Here is a 16,572-nt window from a genome sequence, read left to right as displayed (position 1 = left end):
GGAGGAGTGCTATGAGGAGCTTAGAGACATTATTATGGCACAGAGAGTGAAATGAACTGTTTTTGTAAACTTGTTGTCACCTCAGTGATGGCAACAGAAATTGTCAACAAAGGCCTTAAGGTATTAAGAAACAACTACTTGATAATTGCTTTTTCCAACAAGCAGCCTGCAGCCCCAGCAGGAGCAAGCAATTGCAAGGCTACCATTGTCATTGTTATGTAGTACAACCAATGTCCGTACAAAAACAGGAGAAACAAGGTGTCAACAATACCTGGTAAACGCAAGTGGGCGTTATTACAAATGACCTGCAATACACCTAAGCAGACTTAGGGACTGTAAAACTCAGCTTGCTGAAAACACTCCTCACAGGTAAGACAGCGGATACAAGGACCTATGCTAATGTAATATTTGGATCAATGAATTTCTAAAATCCCACCATGGTCAACGTCTTGAATCACACTTCCCTCATCTAACTTAAGTGAGACCTGTCCTAGGGACACATCATCTTGATGTGTATTGTGACAGTCATTGCATGTTAGGTTTGGGCATCCAATGTTTCTCACACAATGCAGCACTAGAATATTTATAAAAAATGGAATGACCAATTCTTCATGGAGTGCTACCAGGCATATCAATCAGGCCATGCAGATATTGACCCTTCCGCAAAATGGTACAAAGGGGAACTTGGCTTTTTTGACGTCTACATTATTCCTTTGGGAAAAAAGCGCAAAGATTGCAGTGTGCTTGCGCTTTCCAGGATGAATGTCTCAACAATGCCATGCAAAGCAGAAAGAAATGGGAGGCCAAGGGGTGGTGGTTTTTCACTGAAATGCTTGAGAAGCTGACAGTGAGTGCGTCAAAGATTAATGTGTAGCAAAGGAAAACAACCAAGCAAAATAGAAAAGTACCCTGGACAGCCATGCCATTGTTAATGCACAAGTTTCAACAGTCCCAATGCTGCATGTGTTTTCATATTGTATGTTAGGTCACAAGTGTGAATGGAGTCATGAGTGTCCAGTCCATCCCATTGAGGGGAAACTCACTATGTACATTTCTACAGGCAACATATGAATGTGCAGTTCTGGTGTATTTTCTCTAGACTTTGATCTCTTTGAGAAGAGTCTCACAATCTCCCGCCAACACAGCCATTCCTTATACTCTTAACAAGTAACTAGTGTCACCCCCCATCCAACTGTACAACAAAGGTAGTATTTGTAAGTCTTACTCATTGGTCCATTGAGATTCCTTTGTACTACTTGTGTGGTGTTTGTTGTGTGGTTTTTCCTGTTGAAGAGATTTGCCATCTGCGTGTTGGGATCTGCTTGTCTGATTGTTATGCCAATATCAATTGTTCACCTTTGCAGAACTTGTTGGTTAATAATGTCAACTGTACTTGACTATAGCTGACAGTTGGATTGTTAATCCCAATCTCAATTGCTTGGTGTGCAACAACCATGTGACGGTTCCCTTGTGTGATCAAATCTTTATTGTTGTCCTGCTTTACGTAGGAAACAACAGTTGTCCTATTCTACGTATCTAGCTGGTACACAATCCACGGTTTTCTAACAAACAACAAGGATTCACTCTAAGAAATTGTTTATTTAAGGAAGTGTCTGCACCTCCTTACAGTGGGCGTCACCATAGGATGAAGAAATAAACTCAGTATATGGTATCTATTTATGTGTTAAATGTACAATGGAGCGACTTTATGAAGCGGTAGGTATCTCAGCCGCCTTCGGCTAGATACCTAGATGAGACCTTGAAATTGGATAAGTAACCCGGATAACCACTAGTATTTACGTATTAAAAAAAACTACATTGATAAATTGCAACTTACCAAATGTTAAGTTGTTTTTTACACTCTTGTCGGCCCAACTTGGTGTTGGATGCCTTTGGAGACTTCAACAAGGACAATTTTGAAGAGGTTTCCGGCCCGATGTCTTCCATTGTAAGCTTTTTTGTGACTCTACAAGTTACATCAGATTCTTCATCTGAAGAAGCGGTGTAATCTTCATACAAGTCCGCCATGGTGACTTTTGTGTTTCAGCGATTTGCCGTCGAAATCCACTCGTGACTCGAGTCACGAGCTAGACCAAATTTTTTTGGACTATGATAACTCAATCTCTCCTAGGAGTCAGAAATTAAAAAAAAACTGACTAGAAAGTTCGAATCAATTGCTTTCCCACTGTAGGGACAGCAGAGCCATTTGCGCCTTTCTAGAAAAGTTATAGCCAAATGAACCCTATGGTGACGCCCACTGTTAACAATTCTAGACGTGAGAATTGTTGTTCTAAAAGTCAGAGCCTGAAACAATATACTTTCCACTTTCACATCTATGCATAAAATCTTGCCACATGCCCTGGTACCATCAAAAGAGCAAACAAGTACACACCAAACAGGCCAGTTTGCAGGGACACATCACAACCACCTGATCATCTGGAAAAGTAGACTTATCTCCACTTCTTTTGCGTGCTTTGCTGTTTACGAATGCAAAAGCCTTACAACTAGGAAGGGCCAAAGTTAATAGCAAGTGTGCATCATCCCTTAAGTTTCCAAAAGAGATTGTGTGCAGTAGTGCAACATTGGCTATAACTTTGCAGTGTAAATTTCTAGTTGAGGGACTAGCAAGGAACCAATAATGAGTTGCAGGGGGAACAATAACATGATAGGGGCAGAGTAGGCCGCAAGGTTGACATCCCCCGCAAAAACCGTACTAATGAGCGGCAAACCAAACGCCAACGTCTTGTGCGAAGCCACAAACATGCCAGCAATAACATCGCTGCGAGATAGGCCAATAGCAGGTATCGAAAAGATTTTGAACAAGGTAGCAAGCGACGCAACGTGCAAAGTGGGCAAAAGCGCAAGTAGCGTAAGGCTATGACGAATTTCGATTCCGAAACCCTGTACAAAAGCTGTACAGAACGAGTTCCACAGAATGCTCAACAAGGCAAACTCCTGAGACCGCTTGAAGAATCCCGAGTATTTCTGAGAGAATTCGCCAGCGATAGTAGAGCGCAGCAATTGTCCAAGAGCAACCGGCACCAATATTTTGCCACAGAGTTTGAGACACATCTCCAGAAAGGGTAACTGGATGCTGGATCCAAAAAAGTGGAAGAGCAATGCGGGAGTCACAACTATCCCCATCAAATTGCTAAGTACAGCGTTGCAGACCGACGATGCGACATTGCCGCCCGCCGCCGAAGTCAATATGACGCACATATTCACAGTTGTTGGCAAACATGATAGAATAAGTAAGCCATCAAGCAAGGGCTTTGGCAAAGCATTTGGGAGAAGCCATGTACATGCTTTTGTCAGCGGAATTCCCACTAAAAACGGCCAGACTCCGAAAGTGCAGAACTGAATAAGAGAGATAAGCTTTATGTTTGACAAAGCTTGGCTAACCTGAGAAACTTACATTGATAATCCCATCAACAGAAAGATAAAAGAGACGCCAAACTGGGCGATCACTAGCTCCGGACGAAGGAAACTACCGTTGGCACCAAGCGTAGGAAAGGCTCTCGCCAAGCTTACTACCAGGATCATACCAAAAAGAAAAGAGTTCTTATCCGCAAAGGCCCGAAAATGTAACCGTTTCCTAGAAGGAGCCAATCCATCACTATTCCGGTAAGAGGCCATCGCCTCCCTAAATGTTGACAACTTAAGATTGTGACGTGGACCCCGGACAGGTGCCCGTCCTTCAAGAGTTGAACGCCGCTGATCCCGCATTCGGTGTATCAACGACCTATTCGGCGGCACCGGATAAAGCGGTACTGACGAGAAGGCATGACTGCTTTGCTGCCTTGTGATGGTGCATACAACGAGAAGCCAAACCGCGCCTTGCCTCATCGTTTCAGAGACACAAACGAAGAATGAGGCAAAATGGAAATTGTGTGACAGTGAGGGAAGAGCTTCAACGTGTGATTCGTCTGAGATTTCATATCCCGTTTCTATATTGAGTCCCGATCGAGGACTCTTTCCCGATCGCTTTTATTGTGACTGTCAACTGTCGGTTCCAGGATTTTCGCATCCCTCAAGGTTGATTTAAGATGGTGGTTGAAGCACCTTAATGTAGTCGAACTTGCTCAATACCAAGACCATCTCTGGAAATGAATCTACGAATTAGAAAGAGAGCGAACGTGAAGGAGCGCTCTCATCGCATTCCGAATCTGGCAAGCCCTAGGTATGGAATTGAACGGCGTAACGAAGACATGCACGATGAATCGCCAAAGGACCGTCGAGTTTGAGGAGCTTTGGCTCGTCGCACGGAACCTGCTTTGGTCCGTTGTCGGTCTGAGTATTATCATTGTCGCCGGTGTGAAATTTTGCGGGCGTCAACGCCAGAACGAGGCGTGTCCCGTTGATCTGGTCCGGCACCAGCTCGTACACACGGAGGAACGTGGGCAGTCATACGCTGACCTCGCCGCGCGAGTCCAAGAACTGCACGAGCTTCGGTCCCAACTCCGGGCCGATCTGGCCCTTTTGCAATCACGCGCTGCTCGTCCGAAGCAGCAATGAAACTGGAAAGCAGTCAAATCACTGTAAAGAACTGCTGAGACGCTCCACGCCGGTAACATCATTCCTCAATCGTTCGGGAACAAACGCTGCCACGCAATCAAAAAAGTTCGCTTGCGAGCAACCTATAATCATCCCGAGACAAGTGTTCAAACGGATTCTGTGAACGAACAATACGAGAAAAAAGCGTGGCGCAATCTAAAAAAAGCTCACGTACGTAGTGTAGAGTTAAAAAGGCGTTGGGGTCGCCACGCGGCAGGCGCCAACATGATTATACTTCATCATTGAGAAAGGACGTGTCTTCGCTGGATCCCAGAGCCAGATCACCTTCCATTGCGACTTGATCGCCCATGTCCTTGTGCAGCGAAGCGTCCCGCAAAAAGGCGTGGATACAGGCAAATAAGCCGGACCAAAACAGGGTGTACCAAAAGACGTTGCTGAGCAAATAAATAAGCGAAAATACCGATATGACTGTCATGAGAATCGTCGCTGTTTTTTGCGGAATCTTAATCCCTACAACCAAAAGTAGAAATTGCAAATTGGGTGAGTCTTGATACCAGGTTCAAAGGGGAGTCTGTATAACAACGGGAACGTTCCGAAACACCTACCCGCCAAGTTCAAACTTCCCGAGGAGCTCATTTTGATCACCCACATCCATCCTGCTGCGAGAATAGCCATACCAATAATAGCGGTAGGACTGATGAACAGGGTGAGACAGAAAAAGACCGCCGTCAAGAGCATGTAGTTGAGGTAGAAAAAAGTGAAATTGTGGCGCAGACGTTCTACGAGCAGTGAAGGGGTCTTCTCCACGTAAAAGGGTCGCTCTTCGCCAATTCCGAAATAGACCGTGACGGACCGCAACTGCTCACGGGAAAAGAGGGTACCGACGTAGTTCTTGGTACTTTCGGGAATCTTTGCCGAAACGCGACCAACAGCCTCGTTGGCTCCGGACGCGTTCCATTTCTCTTTGCTGTGATAATCCGAGAAAGGAATAGTCCGCAATGTACAGCGTGAGCTCGACGAACATGTAAAGCGCACATTATGGCACACACACACACATTCACAAACGCAGACACACACGAAAATACCCAAAGCTCTGTCTCTGGAACGATTCCGCTCTCTTATCACGATCCAGAAGCAAGCCCCCAGTGGTCAATGACCGTCCTTCGGTTGGCGCAGCGGTACTTACGCCGAATTCATGAGTCCCATAATGGACGAGGCCGTTGCCGCAGTCGACGACGCTGTATCGTCCGAGTTGAGTCCTTGATAGGAAGACATGGTGATGTTAAAAGTGTAGTATTTGACGATGAACAAGAGAGTGTTCGGATATCCTAGAGTAGCCTTGTGTGTCCCGTCGTTCCCCAGTCTGTAGCAAGGTGCGTATGTAGTACGGACTGATTGTGAGATTGATACCGCAGCAGCACGGTTAGATGCGCGGCGCAAACGGACACTTTCGTTGCCGTTTACTCCCGTCGTTGTTTGAAAAAGACCGTAACACGAGCCAGCCCGGAAATCGTCCGTGTCCCGAGGCCTTCACTTCGGTATCGAACAATCGCGAACTCTATCCGGAATACAAGACTGAAACCCGGAAATGTAGTCATTCCCACCCTCACATTATCAAGAGGGTTAGGGGATGCTCGCTTGGGTTATGCGCTCCATTCCTGCGCACCCCAGATTGGTTTGCTTTCCCGTCCGGTCCGGTGATGGTCCGTCGTCGCTTGCTTCTGCTTTGACTCTTGAGTGAGACGCCGTACCGTATTCTCTTCCTGCCTTGTGCCATCCTCCCGGGAATTCCGGAACCGCGAGACAATCCTACTCCACACACCTACACCCGTGCGTTTTAGTCAAAGGATCCCTTGGTCGTCGAGAAGACTGGCTGGTGTTATCATCGTCGGTGTGTAGTATCGTTATCGTCATCATGGCGACTTCCAACTTTTTCCACAAGCCCGAGTTGGCCTTGCGACGCGCGCAGGAACTCGAAGGCATCCATCAGGACGACGCCGCCTTGGCCATGTTGCACGAAGTGCTATCCTCACGCCGTCATCGTACCTGGAGTCCAGCCTTTGAACAAATCATGATCGTGTACGTTGATCTCTGCCTCAAGCTGTACAAAACACGCGAAGCCAAAGATGGTCTGCATCAGTACCGTAATTTGAGTCAAACACAGGCTCCGGGATCGTTGGAAAAGGTGATTCGCTACTTACTCACCGCGGCGGAGAAAAAGTGTACCGAAGCCAAAGCTTCCGCGGACGCCCAGCAGGATCAGATTTTGGAAGAGAATGGGAATGGCGACGACGAAGACGGTTTCCGGGCTTCTCCGCAGGCAATCTTGCTATCCACCATGTCCACGGACCCGGCCAAATCGCAACGCGATTCCGCCCTCCTCGTGCCGTCCCTCAAGTTTCTCTGGGAAACCTACCGAGCCGTTCTGGACATTTTGCGATCCAACTCCAAACTAGAACACGTCTACCACTTTGCGGCACAGAGCGCCTTGCAGTTCTGTCAAGATTACAAACGTCGAATGGAGTTTAGGAATCTTTGTGACATGCTCAGACTCCATCTCGGCAATCTGCGCCAGTACGGCAATCTCGACGCCAACGATGACGGAAAAACCAACAACAAGGTACGTATGCCACGAATTGACCTTTCGCTCGACAATCCCCCGAAACGGTGCACTCACACTGCTCTTAAACTTTGGTGGGTCTCGCGTTTGCGCCATTAGGTCCGCGGTTGGGAAGGTTGGACTACGGAATCGATCGAGTTGCACCTACAAACGCGCTTCATACAGCTCGAAACCGCCAGCGTCCTGCACCGCTACACCGAAGGATTCCGGACATGCGAGGATATTTTCAATATTCTCCAAATCAGCCAGGCTCGTCGCAAGCACAATCCCGACGTGCCCGCACCCAAGGCCAAGCTCATGGCATCCTACTACGAAAAGCTCACGACCCTGTTTTGGGTTTCGGAAAATTACCTTTTCCACGCCTTTGCCTGGTACAAGTACTATACCTTGTGCAAAGAGTTCAATCGTGGCATGTCGGAAGACACGAAGCGTATGCAGGCGTCGGCCGTCCTATTGGCCGCCTTGTGCATCCCTTCCGTCCCCGCGAACGAAAGCAAGGCCTCGCATTCCAACCAACATACTATTGCCACCACGGTCGAAGACGGGATAGTGAAGCAAAAAATGGCCCGCATGGCTACCTTGTTGGGCTTTCATACGCGCAACCCGACCCGCGACGCCTTGCTGGCGGAAATCCGTAGCAAGGGGATTCTGGAACAGGCTCCGGCCTACTTGAGAGAACTCTACGAGCTTTTGGAAGAAACCAACGATCCGCTTATTATGGTTCAAAAGGCCAAGCCGCTTTTGGAACAGCTGCAGCAAGAGCTCGGGGCCACCACGTCTAACGATGTCAAGAACGACGACGTCGATGACACGACCTTGGGTCGCTACGTTAAGCCCATCACCAACGTGCTGTTACTGAAACTCATTCGCAACTTGTCGGCAGCTTACCACACGGTATCAATGGATCATTTGAAATCTCTCACGTCTGGTCTCGATCTGAGCTTCGAACAGGTGGAAAAGACCATCGTCACGAGTTCAAAAACGCTGGCTGTGCGTCTGGATCACCGTGCCGGCTGTCTACGTTTCGGTAACGTGCAACTGGAATCGGACGCAATGCGCTCGCAGCTGGTAAACTTATCGAAGCAGCTACAGGCCGTGTCCAACGTTCTGACCCCACCGGATCGGCAAAGCGTGTTGCAGTCCCGACTGTCCACGTACCAATCGGTCCGCGAAAATCTCCACGCCGAACACGCGGCCGTGCTGGAACGTAAAAACTTGATCGAAACGCGCAAAGAAGAAACCGAACGAGTAGCGCAAGAAAAGTCTAAGCAAGAAGCCCGTGTCAAGGCGGAAGAGGAAGCAGCGCGTAAGGCCGAAGAAGAACAGCGCATCGTGCGGGAACAGCGCTTGCGCGAGATTGAAAAGCAGCGCAAAATTCAACAAGAGTTGGACAATCAAGAGAAGAAACGGTTTCTGGCCGCCATGGGAAAAAAGACGGAGGATATTTCGGAAGAGCAAATCGCCAAGATCGATACGGAAGCCTTGCAGCGGGAGCACGAAGCAAAGATCAACAAGGAACGTGAGGAAGCCGAACGCAAAACTCGTGAGACGGCCAAGAAACTGGATTATTTGGTCCGGGCGATTCGTATCGAGGAACTGCCTCTGATCAAGAAGAAGTACGAAGAAAAGACGAAATTGGACAAGGAGCGGTACGAACAAGAGAACATCGAGAAGGCGCAAAAGGCTAAGTTGCAATGGGAAGCCGATGTGAAAGACAAGGCTGTGTTGGAATCCCACAACGTCTTTGCCTACTGCTCTGAGTTTGAAAACTCCGTAATGGTGGGACGCCAAGCCGAGCATGACGTAATTTGCCAAAGAGCCGAAGAAGAGGCAGAAATGGAAGCCGAAAAGGCCAAAATTTCCCGAGCTCGCAAGCGGAAAGCAGCGGAGGAGAAGCTTATGGCTGCCGAAGCTGCCCGTGAGGCAGAGGAAGAAGCTCGCCGGAAGGAAGAGGAGGAGAAGCGCAAGAAAGATGAGGCTCGCCGGGAGCGAGAAGCCAAAGAGGAAGAGCGCCGGCGGGCAGAAGACGAACGAATGGAGGAAGAGCGTCGAAAAAAGGCAGGTCCTGCCAAGTACATTCCTCCATCACAACGCTTGGCTAGCGGTGGCGAACGTGGTGGCGGCGGTGGAGAAGACCGCCCCAGTCGATTTGGTGGTGCCGGATCCTACCCTGGAGGTGGACGTTATGAAGGCCGTTCGGACGATCGAGGCGGTGGCTGGCGCGGTGGTGGCGACCGAAGTGGTGATTATCGTAGAGGTGGAGATGATCGCAGAGGTGGAGATGATCGCAGAGGTGGAGATGATCGCAGAGGTGGAGACGATCGCAGAGGTGGAGACGATCGTAGAGAAGGAGACGATCGTAGAGGAGGCGCATACGGAGGAGATCGTCGTGGCGGCGCAGGGAGTGGTAGCTACAACGATCGTCGTGGGCCCCCTTCGGACGGCAACAGTCGTTGGCGCTAAGGAATTTCATTGGTGGCCGTGAAGAAACAAAAGTAGCTTTTACACAGAGGTTAGACGTCTTTCTATTTTACGAGTACATAGCTTGTTGCCATTAATTTGATCCTGATTTCGTTCTCTTTAAAGAAGGATCATTCAGCGCCCAGAAAAGTGGTCGACAGAAACGTATGTCGATGCACTGTCTCTGTACGCGGTTTGTAGCAGGAGCGGTATTCCTGTCATCGCCCATCAATGTCGCTGAGCGTCGATTCCCCCACCACCGATGGCTTGACAAAGGCCCAGTGCACGCTTATGGTTTTGCCTAAAAACCTCTTTCCGTGGAAGTTGTTGATTGTGTCTTGCGCTTCAGATTGCCGTGCGTATTCGATCATAGCGTACCCTATCACTTGGCCCGTCCGGCGGTTGTAGCTCAGCTTAAAGTCTTTGACTTGGCCGTGTTCGGAAAACATATCTATGATATCGTCTTCTTGGCTCTCTTCGTGTAGACCCGTAACAAAGATAACCCACCCGTCCACGGACTTCTGTGGTCCATATCGGAGAATGGAATGTGTCGATCCGTCACCGTCATCCGAACTTTCCTGATTTTGACCACTGTCACCATGTCTTGTTCCCTCTCGCCGATCTGAAGCCGACATTGGATCTTCTATCTCAACAGGATAGTCCCTATTATCAAGGCCAACCAGCCAAGCATCCCGCTAGCCCTCGGTCACCACGTATTCGTCCCAGAAAATGAGAAGAGTTGATGTTTTCGAATGCTTTTTTGGCTCTGTGGTAGTGATATAAAAGACACTAAACTAAGACAGGGAATCTCCAATACTGAACTCCAATTCTTCTATCCGGTACTCGAGACAGCAGAAAGTTGACGTGTTAGTTCAACAACAGCTGCTTTTTCAATGAATTGTCGAAATCATTAACAATTAAGAGCCAGGTTTTCAAACCAGTATCACTCACTGCAATCGGATCTGCATAAGTTGAACACCATCGTTTCCCACCTGCTGACATGGAGGTGGCGATCCGTACTCTTGCCAACTCAGCAGCCATCACGCGTCACTTTATTACTTCTGCTATCTGCTGCTGCTCTCTTTGGATCTCTGACGCAATGCCTTCTCGCATACCACGCTCGTAACCAGCAGGTCTTGGGTGTTTGCTGACTGTGAGCAATCAAACAGTAAGCTGTTGCCACATTTCGCTATTCATCGTAAGCTATATCCAAAGAAACGCAAAATGGGCCGCTTTGTCCAATAGGCGTCTCAGTGCCTCCACATCGTGTCACGTAGGAATCTATCAGTGTTTGCTGGCAAGTAACGCTTCCGGACCTGATGTTCCGGACAGCTACGTTTCCAAACAAAGGGCGATAGGAGCGACCGACACTGAGATACGTAAAATCACGCTAAACAAACCATTCGCCTTTATAAAATAGCATGATATGGTGCGAGTGGTCGCCTAAAAAAGCTCTGGGACTTGTTACCAGGAAACACAACCAAACAAGAGCATTTGGTGGAAATATTAGGAAGTTAAACCCTGAATTATCAGTACCGGTAGGTTTGCCAAGTCAGATCCCTCGTAGCGGTACTTGGTCGCGATCGATACAGTCGAATACGGAATCGAAACGGATCCATTCGACTAGAAATTAACGCACGACACTCCCCACATCACGGGCCGTGCTCCTCAACCACACAACTATTCCAGAAGTGCTTTGATCGCCTCGCACCCAACATATTTGTCATGAGGTCTTACCAGTTGGAAGCATGCATCCTGATTAGGATCAAGCTCGTCCAGAGGCTGAAATTATAATGGGATACTCTACATAATCCAGATAACGATGTGTTTTTCTACGACGAAAGTCGCTCAAGGGCACTCACAGTCAGGCAACGTACGAGGCCTTGCAAAGGCTGGGATCGTCTCTGCGTGAAGTGTAACTTTTGGTAAGTTTCTTGTACTTACTATCGACGACGAGTGTGAATGTAAGAGAAAGGAAACCTTTGGGTCAAAATGAAGTTACGCAAAATGCCGCTATCTCGAGTTCTGATTCACGTATACCCCCCACCAAACCACAATGAACGAACCAAAGTATACTGATATAATGAGACTGAATCCAGTATGTCGACAAAATCTGTGAGGTCTTGCAATAGTGAGTGGTACCGGGGGGCATCGTGTTGGAGCTCAGGAGTTTGAGAAGATTTGTGTGTGTGTGGGGTGTCAACGAAAACGAACGACCCGGCGGGATGCTGCGTCTTCCTCCAGCGACCGATCGGGACACCGCGAACCCGCAGCCCCAAAACCAAGCAACCCAGATGAAGACTCCCATCTTAGGACACCTTCAGAACGCTTTATGGCGTTATGAGAAGACTACTGTTGTTATTCGTACTGTCTGATGGGTTTGTGGTTTGGAAAAGGGTTGCGGCGATATGGACGAGGGCAAGCAGGGGACAAGGGAAGAAAATACAACATGCTTTTATGACTACTGGCATCCGACTGTTTAGTGCCGAAGTTTCTATACATTTGTATACGCTGATGTCCTCGCTTGCTCCCTGCGACCGTTGGTCGGCGTTGGATTGGTTTGGATCAATTGAGTGGTACAGGGTCTGACTCGGTAATTGTTTTTTCTGCCTTTTTTCTCAGCTGAAGATCCTAGTATCGTAGGATTGATTGTGGCGTCGGCATCCATGGATGTGGCCAACAAATGTTGCTAGCTCCTTTTCGAAAGATTTGTTGCACTTGGTGATTCCTCGAGGATAGTGCCGTTTCAGCCGATTTGGGTCGATTACAAAATAATCCCGCTTGGCTGTGGCCCATCGCACCAATAAATAAAAACGAACGTGAGCCTGATGACTCTATCGTTAGACAACTAATACAGGTTGTAGACAGTACTCCCTCGTTTCGTGTCCGTAACTCCAGCTCGCTCACTGGTCTCGAAAGTACCGTTCCGCGGTCCAACGACACGCCGTCCTTTCCGCTTGGTCCATACTCGTACGTCTGCGCGACCCGCATGTCCTTGACTGTGAATACCGTACGGATGTTTTGTCGTATCGGACATTAGGACGGAAGTGCGTCGCGGTCAACGTGGTCCGGAGGTACAGGTTATGAGATCACGAACGTGTGCGACGAACGACGCTCACGTCCATCCGACGCCATCCAGCAGCGCGCGACCCGCGAAAACCCCCACCCGGAACGTTGGGGACAGCGAAAACGGAGGCCCAGTACCGTTCGAAGGGCGCGACGGCAACGAGGAGTTTTTTGCACGCAACACCACCCACCCACCCAAAACGACGACACGGACACATAGTATATTTCTTCCAAAGGACCATCGGTTTCGGTGCGTGTAGGTAAGAATGGATCGAGAGGAAGACCTATGGATTGGACTAGGATACACACTATCGCTGCTACTGATGGACAGTGTAGGAATACAGGAGACAATGTGCTGCGACGGTCGAAAGTCGGTCGTTTCGGTAGTGGGAATGCGTTTTCGTTCCCCAGTCATTTGCACTGTTCACGGTACTCTTCCTGTCCCACTTTATACTCACATACACGCTGACGCTCGTCGTGCTTGCGCCACAGATTTTTTGTTGGAATACGTACGGGAACGAATACATCATTATCATGTCTTTGGAAGCCAAATTTGCCGCTCTCAAGCTCGACGACGTGGACAGTATTGTACAAGCCGTCCAGAAGGACGGGGTCGAAAAGTCGGGTCTGGCCGCCAACATTGGTGTGTTGGCCGCTCGTTGCGCCTCGAGCGACGACGACGAAGCCTTGGTGGCACTCAAAACTACCAAGACTTTGGTGGAACAGTGCCCTACCGCACAAGCCTTCACCAAGGACTGTTTGACAGCTTGTAAGTAACGACTCATCTTTGGCTGGTTCACACCGGAAGCGAATCTGTGTGGAATCTCTGCGCGACTCGCATCGAACGTGCATTCTCACGTTCCATTTCATGACTTTTGTTGTTGGCAGGTCTGGAACAAGCCTTGTCCAAGAATACAGATGTCCGCAATACCGCCGAAGAAACGGCCTTTGCCATTTGCGAAAACATCAATCCGTTCGCCATGAAGTCTTTGCTGCCCCAGATCTTTGCCCAGCTTCCCGTAGAGAAGAAGTGGCAAATCCGGGAGTTGGGACTCAAGTGCATCGCCAAGTTCAACAAGACCGCCCCGCGCCAGTTGGGTGATGCCCTCCCGGAGGTCATTCCCGAAGTCACCGCCTGTATGTGGGACACCAAGAAGCAGGTCAAGATTGCCGCCACCGCAGCCATGGAAGCCGCTCTCCAAGTTATTGGGAACCGCGATATCGAACACATGACGGACAAAATTTTGGTCGCCATCACCAAGCCCAAGGAAGTGCCCGAAATTATGCACAAGATGGCGGGAGTTACCTTTGTCCAATCGGTCGAATCACCCGCCTTGGCCATGGTCGTGCCCCTTTTGTTGCGTGGACTACGGGAAAAGCAGATTGCTACCAAGCGTCAGTCAGCCGTTATTATCAACAACATGAGTAAGCTGGTCGACAACCCGCTTGACGCCGCTCCTTTCCTGCCCCTCTTGCTGCCGGCTCTACAGACCAACGCGGAAAGTATTGCCGACCCCGAGGCCCGCGAAGTCACCGAACTGGCCGTGGCGCAGTTGAATCGACTGAAAGGACTCGCGGACAAGCAATTCTCCGTCCGAGGAGATATCTCCAAGCTCGAAGACGAATTTAAGAAGGCTTTGGGCGCCGAAAATGCGGAAGGAGGCCTCTTGGTCGTTATCAAGCAAGCCTCGACCATTGCCACCACAATGATGGACTTGCACTTTATGGAAGATGTGCAGTGGACCAAGCATGTTTCGTCGCAGTTTGTGGACTATTTGGATAAGGCCAAGGTGGAAGCCGGTATCGAAAAGGTCCGTGAAGAAGCCGAAAAGATGTTGGTCGTCCCCGAGGAAGATGAAGACGAGGACGACTCCGAGGAACTTTGCAACTGTACCTTCACACTCGCCTACGGTACCAAGATTTTGTTGCACAACACCAAAATGCGCCTCAAGCGTGGTAAGCGCTACGGTCTGTTGGGACCCAACGATTGCGGAAAGACCACGCTCATGCGAGCCATTGCCAATAACCAGGTCGAGGGATTCCCCGATACTGGTCAGGTTCGTACCGTATTCGTCGAAGCCGATATTCAGGGTGAACAGTCCCACTTGTCGTGTGTCGACTACGTTCTACACGATCCCAAGATTGAGGCTTTGGGCATTACCACGGAAGAAGTGCGCAACGTGCTCGCGACGGTTGGTTTCACCGAAGACGGCAAGGCCAAGCCTAACCACGCCGTGTCGACTTTGAGTGGAGGATGGCGCATGAAATTGGCCCTGGCGCGTGCCATGCTTCAAAAGGCAGATATTCTTCTGCTCGACGAACCTACCAACCATTTGGATGTCATTAACGTTGCCTGGGTGAAGACCTACCTGAACTCATTGACCAACGTGACGTCGATTATTGTCAGTCACGATTCCGGTCTCTTGAACGATTGCTGCACCCACATTCTTTCTTTCGACAACCTGAAGCTCAGCACTTTCAAAGGAAATCTCGACGAGTACGTCAAGGCCCACCCGGCTGCCCGTGCCTACTTTACCTTGAGCGACTCCAAGATGAAGTTCAAGTTTCCCCAGCCGGGACCGATCGAGGGTGTCAAGTCCAAGGGTAAGGCCTTGATGAAGATGGCCAACTGCACCTTCACCTATCCCGTCAACGACAAGCCGACGCTTTTCGACATTACTGTGCAAGTATCACTCAGTTCCCGTATCGCTTGTATTGGGGAGAACGGTGCTGGCAAGTCAACAATGATCAAGCTATTGGTCGGTGAGATTGAGCCGCAAGTTGGTGACGTCTGGAAGCACCCCAACGCTCGTGTCGCCTACGTCGCACAGCACGCCTTTCACCACATTGAATCCCACTTGGATAAGACCCCGAACGAGTACATTCGTTGGCGTTTTGCCAACAATGGTGAAGACAAGGAGTCACTGGTCAAGGTATCTCTACAATTTTCCGATGAAGAAATTAAGCTGCAAAAGGCCCCCTTTGAGATTCAGGTGGTAGACGAAGCCAGTGGAAAAATTTCGAAGATCAAGAAGGTTGTGGGTGAGCTCATGGGAGGACGTAAACAGAACAAGAGCAAAGAATACGAGTACGAAGTCCGTTACGCCGGCTCGACCGTTGACTCGGGTGAATATTTGTCGTCGAAGATCCTCAAGAAGATGGGTTGGGAAAAGGCCATGAAGGCTGTCGATCTCAAGATTGCCCAGACTGCCGGTATGTTCATCCGTCCTTTGTCGACCAAGAATGTCGAAGAGCATTTGGAAGGCTGCGGGTTGGGACGTGAGTTCGGTACCCATTACCGTATGTCGGCGTTGTCCGGAGGACAGAAGGTGAAGGTTGTGTTGGCTGCTGCCATGTGGATGCAGCCACACATTGTCATTCTAGACGAGCCCACGAACTACCTGGATCGCGAATCGCTAGGTGCCCTGGCTGGTGCGATTGAGGAGTTTGATGGTGGAGTGATCATCATCTCGCACAACAACGAATTCGTTTCCAAGCTGTGTCCCGAAACCTGGGTCATGGACGCCGGTCACCTCGAGACCAAGGGTGACGCTGACTGGATGTTGAAGCAGGATTCTAAGATTTCTGATCAAATGCAGATCAATACGGACGTTACCGATGCGGCCGGTAACAAGATCGAGATCAAGCAGGACAAAAAGAAGCTGTCCAAGAAGGAAGAGAAGGCACTCATCAAGAAAATTAAGGCCAAGATGAAGGCTGGTGAGGCCCTTGACAGTGAAGAAGAAGAACTTGCCTTTGAGAAGGAACTGGTGTAAAGCTCATTTGAATTCTCTATGGGGCAGTCTGCTTTTGTAGTCCAGTGACGACTTTATATATAGAACGAACGAACGAACAAATGACAAACGCAACAATGTGTGTATTAGGGGTTTCGTGAGATTTTATTGCACTCC

General features: G+C 49.3%; 6 protein-coding genes across 6 annotated transcripts; 3 read left to right on the top strand and 3 right to left on the bottom strand.

The window, feature by feature from the left end:
• Positions 1-2,586: 2,586 nt before the first annotated feature.
• On the bottom strand, positions 2,587-3,636 carry PHATRDRAFT_36253 (predicted protein; the record flags this gene model as incomplete). The annotated part of the gene is made up of 3 exons (XM_002180504.1): positions 2,587-3,357; positions 3,416-3,487; positions 3,532-3,636. 3 exons carry the CDS (start codon positions 3,634-3,636, stop codon positions 2,587-2,589), a joined length of 948 nt encoding a protein of 315 aa, XP_002180540.1.
• A 546-nt stretch (positions 3,637-4,182) lies between these two features.
• On the top strand, positions 4,183-4,515 carry PHATRDRAFT_36252 (predicted protein; the record flags this gene model as incomplete). The annotated part of the gene is made up of 1 exon (XM_002180696.1): positions 4,183-4,515. One exon carries the CDS (start codon positions 4,183-4,185, stop codon positions 4,513-4,515), a length of 333 nt encoding a protein of 110 aa, XP_002180732.1.
• Positions 4,516-4,710: 195 nt separating this feature from the next.
• On the bottom strand, positions 4,711-5,892 carry PHATRDRAFT_46321 (predicted protein). The gene is made up of 3 exons (XM_002180503.1): positions 5,702-5,892; positions 5,121-5,482; positions 4,711-5,025 (listed from the first exon to the last, which is right to left on the bottom strand). The coding sequence occupies exons 1-3, from the start codon at positions 5,788-5,790 to the stop codon at positions 4,784-4,786; spliced, it is 693 nt and encodes a 230-aa protein (XP_002180539.1). The 5' UTR covers positions 5,791-5,892; the 3' UTR covers positions 4,711-4,783.
• Positions 5,893-6,357: 465 nt separating this feature from the next.
• Positions 6,358-9,674, top strand: PHATRDRAFT_46320 (predicted protein). The gene is made up of 2 exons (XM_002180695.1): positions 6,358-7,135; positions 7,235-9,674. Exons 1-2 carry the CDS (start codon positions 6,431-6,433, stop codon positions 9,596-9,598), a joined length of 3,069 nt encoding a protein of 1,022 aa, XP_002180731.1. The 5' UTR covers positions 6,358-6,430; the 3' UTR covers positions 9,599-9,674.
• Positions 9,675-9,813: 139 nt separating this feature from the next.
• On the bottom strand, positions 9,814-11,182 carry PHATRDRAFT_20716 (predicted protein; the record flags this gene model as incomplete). Its single annotated transcript, XM_002180502.1, has 1 exon — positions 9,814-11,182. The coding sequence occupies exon 1, from the start codon at positions 10,228-10,230 to the stop codon at positions 9,814-9,816; it is 417 nt and encodes a 138-aa protein (XP_002180538.1). The 5' UTR covers positions 10,231-11,182.
• Positions 11,183-12,902: 1,720 nt separating this feature from the next.
• On the top strand, positions 12,903-16,518 carry PHATRDRAFT_27838 (predicted protein). Its single transcript, XM_002180694.1, has 3 exons — positions 12,903-12,921; positions 13,154-13,430; positions 13,550-16,518. Exons 2-3 carry the CDS (start codon positions 13,196-13,198, stop codon positions 16,435-16,437), a joined length of 3,123 nt encoding a protein of 1,040 aa, XP_002180730.1. The 5' UTR covers positions 12,903-12,921; positions 13,154-13,195; the 3' UTR covers positions 16,438-16,518.
• Positions 16,519-16,572: the final 54 nt, after the last annotated feature.

The sequence above is a fragment of the Phaeodactylum tricornutum genome, chromosome 9 (genome assembly GCF_000150955.2).
Source record: "Phaeodactylum tricornutum CCAP 1055/1 chromosome 9, whole genome shotgun sequence".
NCBI lineage: Eukaryota > Bacillariophyta > Bacillariophyceae > Surirellales > Neidiaceae > Phaeodactylum > Phaeodactylum tricornutum.
Note: the sequence above shows the minus strand (reverse complement) of the source record. Positions and strands in the feature narration are given on the sequence as shown.